Source organism: Gossypium hirsutum, chromosome A08 (genome assembly GCF_007990345.1).
Source record: "Gossypium hirsutum isolate 1008001.06 chromosome A08, Gossypium_hirsutum_v2.1, whole genome shotgun sequence".
Taxonomy (NCBI): Eukaryota; Viridiplantae; Streptophyta; class Magnoliopsida; order Malvales; family Malvaceae; genus Gossypium; species Gossypium hirsutum.
In genome coordinates this window covers 714,369-724,435 of record NC_053431.1, presented here as the reverse complement: position 1 = coordinate 724,435, position 10,067 = coordinate 714,369, and the positions used below count along the sequence as shown (strand labels likewise).

At 28.9% G+C, this 10,067-nt stretch overlaps 1 protein-coding gene across 2 annotated transcripts; it reads left to right on the top strand.

Moving 5' to 3' along the window:
- The first annotated feature begins 2,347 nt into the window (after nucleotides 1-2,347).
- On the top strand, nucleotides 2,348-8,179 carry LOC107949026 (fatty acyl-CoA reductase 3). Of its 2 annotated transcripts, XM_016883727.2 has the most exons (10): nucleotides 2,348-2,500; nucleotides 2,651-2,754; nucleotides 2,843-3,045; nucleotides 3,213-3,313; nucleotides 3,636-3,828; nucleotides 4,901-5,062; nucleotides 5,186-5,267; nucleotides 6,177-6,446; nucleotides 7,266-7,393; nucleotides 7,793-8,179. In XM_016883727.2, exons 1-10 carry the CDS (start codon nucleotides 2,422-2,424, stop codon nucleotides 7,944-7,946), a joined length of 1,476 nt encoding a protein of 491 aa, XP_016739216.2. In that variant the 5' UTR covers nucleotides 2,348-2,421; the 3' UTR covers nucleotides 7,947-8,179. The 2 variants fall into 2 exon arrangements, with proteins under 2 accessions (XP_016739216.2, XP_016739217.2); XM_016883728.2 differs by lacking the exon at nucleotides 7,266-7,393 and having other exon boundaries at nucleotides 7,793-7,943.
- The last annotated feature ends 1,888 nt before the right edge of the window (nucleotides 8,180-10,067 follow it).

Sequence of the window (10,067 nt, the reverse complement as noted above, 5' to 3'; positions counted from 1 at the left end):
ACAATGTTTAGGGGGGATAGGATGGACGAGTGAGAACTTCAAATTTAGAATTGCATTAAATCATGAACATAACCTATACATGCATTGATTTATTGAATGCTACTCACATTATGCTTAATTTGCTATGATGCTATAGATTGAATGTTTTATTTTTTTAACAATTATATATAGTGGTTTAAAAATTGGACTCACATTGGACTATCATAAGCTCACTTTCCCCTTTTCCTTTTCCTTATCTCTTAGGGCAGAAAACTAAGACTCCTAATGGCATCGGAGGAACCTCGGACTGGCATGTCGTTTTTATTATTATCTAAAAGTTTCCATTAAAGCTTTTCTTAATCATTTTACTAGGTTTTTTTTATCAGGTTGTAGGTTATAAATTATTTATTGCTTTGGTTTGTGATTATTTAGCTTATTATTTTTTAAACATGATATTTAGGTAATACTCTAGTAATTGCATGCTATTTGGCTTAGAAAACTATTATTCTTAATAACATTTTCTGTTGCTTTACAAAATACTTAAAGTTTTAATAAAATCTTTTTAAACCTTAATTGTTTTCCTCTAGAACTTCACAGTAATAATATTGTAATTGGATTACTAAGTAAAATCGGTTTGATTAATGAATGTTTTTCTTAAAAACAAAAGGTGAATTTTATATAACTCAACTCAAGCAAAATAATGGCTTTACTGGTTCACTTCGATGATCAATGTAATGCCTTTGACTTAGCCAGAACTCCTAGACCAGATTAGGGGTGTTGCATTTGATGTAAAAAGGTATGTATTAATCATTAAATATATATCTATAAAAATTAAAATTTTAATCGATATAGTAGAGATATTGTATAATTTATTGTATATTATAGAAAGCTTACACGTATTAGAAATTACTATTTTGGGTTGAAAATAGTTAGGTTTAATTGGCAACTAATTTACCTTTCTGATTTTTGTAGGTCACTACCTCACCCACAGACAAATAAATTATTTATTACAACTCATCAGCTTCCTAAGTTTTCTGTTTCCTTTAATAATCTTCATGTTTTCGGTAAAAAAAAAAGAAACTTTCTTTGGTCAAATAATGGTTTCAATCCCTCTATTAAGCCTAAATTGATATTTTAGTCTATGTACTTTAATTTAGATTTTGACATGTGATCATTCTACTTTTATAATTTATTTAGTTAGTCCAAATATTTAACAATATTGACTATTCTGATAAAAATACTAATGTGAATTTTTTTTCCTAAAAACATTCTTTCTAGCAAAAAAAATTCAATGTCAGCTTAATAGGTTAAAATGAATGTTTTTAAGAAAAATTATTGTCAATAGTTTAACTGGAATAGTTAACGGTATTAATTATTTAGATTAATTAAATACTATTGTAAAAGTAGAGGGATCAAATTATGTCAAATTAAAATACAAACACTAAATTCCAAATTGAAGCATAGTATAGGGCCTAAAACCAAAATTTGACCTTAGGTTTTTAACATGGGAAATGCAATTTATATGCATTGAATTAAAAAAAAAAAGCAATAGTTTGGCAATTCATATGAAACAAATTCACGTGTTCTCCAATAGCTTGACTTAACTTCTTTGTTTCTATAAAGATCATAGATCAAATTTATCATTTCTGTTAAAATTTTTATCTATTTGTACTGTTAAAAACTAGTACGACTAACGAAATAATTAGACAGTGACATGCCCATGCTACGTGTACTTCATGCTAACGTACAATGACAAATTTTTAACAGTAGAAATAGATGAAAGTTTTAACAAAATGACCAGTTTAGAATTTGATCTAAGGTAAAATGACTATTTTGCCATTAGAACAAAATTCAATCCGATTCTTAGTATTGGGACCTCCATGATATTTTTACTGTATAGTTCATCAACAATTGGACTTAACTTCTCTATTTTCGTAAAACGCAAAGATCAAATTTCGATAAATTCAAGTGAAGGACTAACATCTCGATTATCCTAAAGGATGAAATTCATAATTAGACCAATTCAATCTAACCAAAAAGCTTTGAAAATAATTACAGGAATTGACAATAAAGAGCAATTAAAATTTTGGTTTCTATATCATTGTCTTGTTAGCATTTATGTAGATTTTCTTGGATTTTGAAGTTGTACCAGCTAGTATATTTTTAGGAATTAAATAAACCCAAATATGTCACCTTTATTACTCATGCATAAAATAATTTATTTTAATCAATCATTTACTATAGTAATATTATGGGCAACCCCATGAAACTCCCAACCACTTACGTGTACTCCACTCCACCTCCTTATTCAATTTTCTCCTCTTTAATGGACACTATATATACATGTTGAGTCCCTTACATCTCCTTTAATACCTCAAGGCAACTGTGTTTTATTACAGCAACAATAAAAAAACATCTTTCTTTTGGGTCTATTTTTTGGCAATGGAATTAGGGAGTGCTCTTCATTTCCTTGATAACAAGTCCATTTTAGTCACTGGTGCTGCTGGGTTTTTGGCAAAAAGTAAGAATATTACTCTTATATATGTATCAGATTTAATTCAGTCGATGCTATTATCCTTGCAATAATAAGGAGGACATTCGAATATGTATTATCTCCCGACTTATATATATACATCCAATTGAGCTGACATTATGTGTTTTGAAAATGCAGTTTTTGTGGAGAAAATACTAAGGGTTCAACCAAATGTGAAGAAGTTTTATCTTCTTTTACGTGCTGCGGATCATAAATCCGCTATACACCGTTTGCACAATGAGGCATATTTATATATATATATGTTTATATTCGCATTAAATACAGACTCAAATCTGAATAACATACGATATCGTTTTTTATTCGTGACAGATTATAGGAAAAGATTTATTCAAAGTTCTGAAAGAAAAATGCGGGAAAAATTTCAGTTTATTTATATCCGAAAAAATTACACTAATTCCTGGAGATATATCTCATGAAGATTTGGGCATTAAAGATTGTACTTTAGTGCAAGAGATGTTGAATGAAGTTGATGTTGTGGTTAACCTTGCTGCAACAACCAACTTTGACGAAAGGTAATATATATATATTTATTGTCTTTCAGTAAATCAGATGATAGTTAATGTCTGTCACTCTAATTATGACTTTGAATGTATGTTGTCAGTATATTAAATATTAGAAAATTATTTTTAATTATAATTTAAATTATATTTGATGTTTTTATTCTTATTTTTTCATGTAGATATGATGTGGCACTTGGTCTCAATACATTTGGAGCTAAATTTGTTGCAAATTTCGCCAAGAAATGTGTGAAACTAAAAGTTTTGGTTCATGTATCCACAGGTTGGCGAAAAACAATGGTTTTTTTTATAAAAGTGTATAATAGTTCCTATATTATACTTTAAATTGCATTTTGATCCTTTTATTGAAGAAAAAATATTTAATTCACTTAATTTTAGCGAAAGACTTATTTGATCTAATATATAGGAATCAGTTTGTTAATTTTTTTTTAAAATGTAATCCTAGATATAATATAGGGACTGCTGGTAATTTTACCTTTTTTCAATAAAATATGAATGTTATTTAAATTTTTTTTATTATATAACGGGGTGTACATTTTTATGCAATTGATGATTGAATTTAATGTTGTGGTATTTGTTTACAGCTTATGTGTCAGGAGAAAAGACAGGGCTTATACTTGAAAATTCATACAGGATGGGAGAAACCCTTAATGGTGTTTCAGGCTTAGACATTAATTTTGAGAAAAAAATTATTGAACAAAAATTGAATGAACTGAGATTGCTAGGTGCTTCAGACAAGGATATTACTCAAGCCATGAAAGATTTGGGCATTCAAAGGTTGGTAATATCTTTTTTTTTTTGTTTTTTTGAGTTTAAATCAATTTCAAATTTGATACTTGAATAAAACTCGCACCAATATTAAAGTTTAAACTTAAGATTACCTAAGAGATTTAGAATTTAAAATTTAAGAGAATATATATGTTAAGGGGTGATCATTCCTTTCAAATAAATTTTTAAAGCATTATCCGTTTAAGAGTCGGATGAACCTTTTAACGTGTTCAGTATTGTTTTTGAGTCGAGTTGAGATTTTGTTTCTTGATTCTCTCTAGAGTTCAAGCCAAATTCAAGGTTTACATAACTAAATCGCATTGTTGGACCAAACTATGCATCACACACGATCCACCTACAAAGGGGGACGTGAGAGGGAGCGCCTCAAATTGCATTTTGGTCCTTGCCAAAGATTAGGGTTCAAACTATCTCTTTCTAAATTTGTGAACGATAACATGTGCCGTTTGTTTGGATTTTGTAGACCTCTAATGGGTTGGTATTGTTTTTGAGTTAAGCTAAAGTTTTGTCTCCTGATTCTATCAAGAGCTCAAGCCAAAGAAGATAAGGTTCAAAGAATGAAATTGTCTTGTTGGAGTGCGCCATAGTGGCACCAAGGGCAGTGCCAAGGGGGCAGGCGAACGCCTTGGCCTCCCCTAAAATGGGGAAATTGTAGGTTTTACCTTCTAAAATTATAAGTTACATATAAAAATTGTATTTTGGCCATTTCTAAAAATAATAAAATTTTATTTAATCCTTTAAAAGTTATAAATATATTAATTAATATAATGGTGAAATTACATTTGAACTCTTATAAAAATATATAATTTAATTTTTTCTGACTTTAGTCTTGCCTGATACACAACCACCTATAAAGGGACGAAGTGAGAATACCTCAAATTACATTTTAATACTTGCCGAAAATCAGGGTTCAAACTCTATCATTACCATCTCTTTCCAAATTTATAAATTATAACATGTAAAAAAAATTATCCACTCTAAGTTGTGTCCAATTAGTTAAATATTTTATTTTTCCATTTAAAGTAAATATTATATTATTTATTTTATGAAAATTAAATTTTAGGGCAAGATTTTATGGATGGCCAAATACATATGTATTTACAAAGGCAATGGGAGAAATGCTAGTGGGGGAATTCAAAGCAAATATGGCTACAATCATATTAAGACCTACTATCATAACCAGCACTTTCAAAGAGCCATTTCCTGGTTGGGCTGAAGGTGTTAGGTAAGCTACCCCTATGGTTTTATTAATTTATGGTTTTATTCTAAATTAGTCCTCTAACTTTTTTTTGTTTATAATTTTCTTTATAATTAATTATTTATATACTTGTTTTGTTTATAAATACAGAACCATCGATAGCCTTGCAATAGGTTATGCTAAGGGGAAATTGACTTTCTTCCTCGGTGATGTGGACTCAGTTGTTGACCTGGTGAGTTCAATTCTCAATAAAATGTTGGTTGATTTTTTTATTTTGGTTCCTCTACTATCCTTAAATTTGGGGTCTAATTCTTTTAGCTTAGTCTAATATAATTTGGTGCTTATTTTTATAATATCATTAGTTAATTTAAATATTTAACGATGTTAACTATTACGGTTAAAGTGTTGACGAGAACTTTCTCTTAAAAAAATGGTGTTTTTAAAAGAAAATTCAAGTAAACTAGAATAGTTAATAATTTAATTATTCGGGCTAACTAATGATATTATAAAAAGAATAGAACCAAATAGAAGTGAAGCTAGAAAATCATTTTAAGGACATTCAATATTGAATTTAAAAATTTTTGTGGAATCAAAATGTAATTTTATCGATATACTAACTAAAAATTTTATAATTTTAAAAGGTCCTAAATACAATTTTATCATTTTGGTGGCTAAGGCTACTCAATCGCTTATATTCTCCTAGAGTCAAATTATGTTATACTAATAATAATTTAAAAATCAGACAGGTAGATTGATTAAACTAGTTGAACCATTGATTTAATAGAAAATAAATAAATAAATATTCATATAAATATTCAAAAAAATTATAAATTGGTTTGACTGATTCAATCGCCTATTTTTTGCCTCGATTTCTTGTTTTTATCAATTCAAAAACAGTTTAATTTATTTCCAATTTTATGTCACCAGTTAAACTGATCAAATCATTAGTTTCCTATTCAACTGGCCGGTTTTGGTTAGGTTCTAACATTACTAAATTAATGTACAAGAACTAAATTCCAAATTCCAGTATAGTAGAGGGACCAAAACTAGAGTTTAACCGGTTTTTCATTCATCTACACAACAAGCATTTGCCTCAAAATCACATCATTAATGTATGAAAATTTTCATATTATTTTTTCAGATACCAGCTGACATGGTGGTGAATGCCATCATCATAGCCATGGTAGCCCATGCATCGAACCAACCATCGGAGACGATCTACCAAGTGGGTTCGTCGATGAGGAACCCGGTCAAGTACCATAACCTCCAAGACTTTGGCTACCGATACTTCTCCAAGAAACCTTGGATCAACAAAGATGGGAAGGCTGTTATTGTTGGCAAAATTCGTGTCATGGATAGCATGGCCAGCTTCCATAGATACATGGCTCTTCGATACCTGCTCCCTTTGAAGGTTAGTAATAATAATACGGGTGTGCAATCGGTCGGTTTGTTTTAAAAAAAAAAATTGAAAATTAACTTAACCAACCAACCTCGTGCTTTAACTAGAGACCTAAAGGGGAGTAGGGCTAGTAGGGGCTCTAGTCTCGTACTTTTCCTTCTCCTTCTCCTTCGTATTCTCTTTAAATTTTGTCTAAATTTACAAATCTATGGAGTAGATAATGGTCTTAGTCCTTCTTAAAAAGTAAAATTATTTTGGTTTTTTGAAAATTATAAAATTATAAATAGTATAATGGTAAAATTATCGTTTAACTCTTTCAAAAATTTATGATTTTAATTTACGATTTTAAAAATTTGTTCTGTCTTCTCCCCTAATTTAAGTAGAGTTGAAGCTAGGAATTTGGTATTAGAGGGCTAAAAGTAAAAAATTTATTTAAAAAGGGCTTAAATTGAATATTTTAAGGAGGAGTAAAGTTAATATTATTTTACTTAACAAGGAAGGTGAAGGCCGCAACCCCTAGCTATGTCGTGATTTTAATTAACCTAATAGATTTGATTTAACATCGGTTAGTTTGATCGGTTAAACCATTTTTTTCTATTAAAAGTCGGTTGAATTCAACTGATTCGCAATAATTGAACCTATACTTAATCAAATTAACCATCATAATTGATTTAACCGAAAGTCAGTCAATTCGAATAAACTTTTACTCACTCTTACTTCAAACTCGTCCTTATTTTAATTAGGTCATATTTTTTCTCAATTGCATATGTAATAAATATTACGATTATCAATTAGGGTCAAAACCGTAAAATAACAATTCATTTTTATCAGGGACTGGAATTTGCAAATACAGCATTTTGCCATTTCTTTCAAGGTGTTTGCAGTGATCTCAATAGGAAAATCAGCTTCGTGACTCGGTTGATAGACATTTACAGACCCTACTTGTTCTTCGATGCAATGTATGCATCTATAAATTCTTCTAATTTTATTTTTTTACATTGAAATCTCTAAATTTAATTATATTATCAAATCTTAAAAAACAACATCGAACTGCACAATGGTGTAGCTACGGCTTAATTACAAGATTGAAGTCTGAAAAAATTTAAAATTCTTAAGGGCAAGTTAGGAAATTATTAATAAAATATTTAGAGCGAGACAAAATGCAATAATCAATTATAAGAACGCGAGGAGATCTCTGTTTGGTTAGTATAAATTCGTTATTGAATAATTGTTTAGTTTGATGCTTGTAATAATTGATTATAAGAACTCGAGGAGATCTCTGTTTCGTTAGTTTAAATTCATTATTGAATAATTGTTTAGTTTGATGCTTGTAATAATCGATTCTATTGAATTATCAGATTTGATGATATAAACACCGAGAAGCTACGAATGTCGGCGAGATCGAGCCTAGCAGAGAACGATATGTTCTATTTCGACCCTAAATGCATCAACTGGGATGATTATTTCATGAACACTCATATTCCTGGGATCGTAAAATACATTTTCAAATGAAAAAAATAAATTAAAAACTAGGGTCGAATTAATATTTAGTTATATATATATATATGAATTCATGGTTTTTATATTTGAAGTGTCATTGTTATTCATGACAGCATGAAAATTATATATAGCTGTCTACAAAAAGGTTGGGTGTACTTCCGTGGAAGAAAGTGAAGTTCGAACTTTTGAAAATGTTATTATTGAAAAAGATAATTATAAATTTTTAAAAAGTTAATTTCTGTTAATCGTAAAACGGACATGGAGAGATTTTATTGAAGTATATTAATTTTATAGTGAATTTCCTATATATATATTGTGTTGGTGAATATATATGTTAAAGTTTGTGGAATTTATAAATGGAAAAATATTTATATTGAATTATTTTCTTTGGTTTGTTCAATGAGTTACAAAAAAGAATTTGATAAGATACAAGGGTAAAAATATGTTAGAAGCCAAATTATATTTTGTTTCTTTTATTAAAAATGGGTAAATTAGTCATTATACATTAGATCAACGAATAAAGTAGTATTTTTTCTTAAGTTTTTTTTATCTATTTCTACTAATAAAAATTGATGTGCTGTCGAAACCATTCTTTGATTTAAAAATTTTAAAATTTTAAAAAAGGGGTAATCGACTTTTGAAAAACAAATGCATGGAGTCGCCACCGATCTTTTGTTTTGGTGTGACCGGATCACCTAAAAATTTGGTTATTTTAATAAAACATTTATGATTTACTAAAACAACAATTTTGGTCTACAAAAATTTTAGAAAACGGGCTCGGGAGTCGGTTACGCATGAGGAAGGATTAGCACCCTCACTACGCCCAAAATTGGTATCAAATCGATTAAATATTGTCCTTATGTCTAAAATTAAAAATGTTTTTGAAATGTGGCTTTTTTTAATAAAAGTTGAATAACCCGAGTTAATAGTCAAAAATTTTCTTGTTTCGATGTCCGGAAATTTATAATTCGAAAATCACGAAAGGATGCTCAACTATTTAGTCCAACGAAAAATCGAAACTCAGCACAGTAGGGCACGATTCTTTGAATTCCCAAACATTGATCATTGCCTCACTTTGGAAAATACGAGTGAAATCCCGGAGAGATATTTGATTATTTCGGTCAAACGGGAGATTGCAACCCAGCACGATAGGGCACTATTCCCCGAACTGCCCAAACATCAAACACTTCTTTCGTTTTAAAGGGTTTTTAGAAAACGTGGATGAAACTTCAAAGGGATCTTCGATTGCTTAGAATAAATGAAAAAGCACAACCCAACACGATAGGGCATGATTCTCAAATATCCAATCATCGAACATCCTTTGTTTTGAAAGGTTTTTAATAAGCATGGGTGAAAACCTAAAGGAATATTCAATTGTTTTTTAGCAAACGAGAAATCACAACCCAGCACGATAAGGTATGATTCTCGAATCATCAAACACTGAGTATTGCCTTTATTTGCAAAAAATCTTATTTCGAGGTAACAACATGTCATACCCGGTAATTTAGGGCATCACACATCGTATCTCCAAAAATAAACATTTTTTTAAACTCACATTGTGATTAAAAGGAATATTCTATTATTTAGGTTAAATAAAAAGAATCGAAACTCAGTAAGTTAGGGTATGATTATCTCGAATTACCTAATACGGAATATTACTTTTATGAAAGAATTGTTTTAATATATTGAGTAAGAAAAATAACGTGATTTATAGTAAAACATAAAAGCAAATTATAATATTAATGTGAATAATAACATAATAGGTGCGACAGTGTCAAAAATGATAATATGAGTAATTATAAAAGATGAAGTAATAGCAAGAGTAGTAATATGTAAATATAAACAAATGCATGAGAAAAATGAAATGATCGAAGACATAAGCAAATTAACGAATAAATGAAAATGAATAAAACATGGAACAACAAAAATGGCAATGACAATGATAATAATAATAATAATAATAATAATAATATAACATAAAAAATAATGATAATAATATATGAATTTAAAAAATATATATATATGTATATACATACATATACCAAAGACATATTCATAATAATAGTATTGAATATTAAAAGTATATATATAATAGAGACAAAAATATATGCATAATGTAGTATTGAAAGTATT

What these genes read in the sequence shown, in the direction of transcription:
- LOC107949026 (XM_016883727.2), top strand. Translation starts at nt 2,422, where the DNA reads ATGGAATTAGGGAGTGCTCTTCATTTCCTTGATAACAAGTCCATTTTA. An exon ending in GGTTGGGCTGAAGGTGTTAG is followed by an intron (nt 5,063 to 5,185) that starts GTAAGCTACCCC and finishes TTATAAATACAG; the next exon opens with AACCATCGATAGCCTTGCAA. An exon ending in TGGACTCAGTTGTTGACCTG is followed by an intron (nt 5,268 to 6,176) that starts GTGAGTTCAATT and finishes TTATTTTTTCAG; the next exon opens with ATACCAGCTGACATGGTGGT.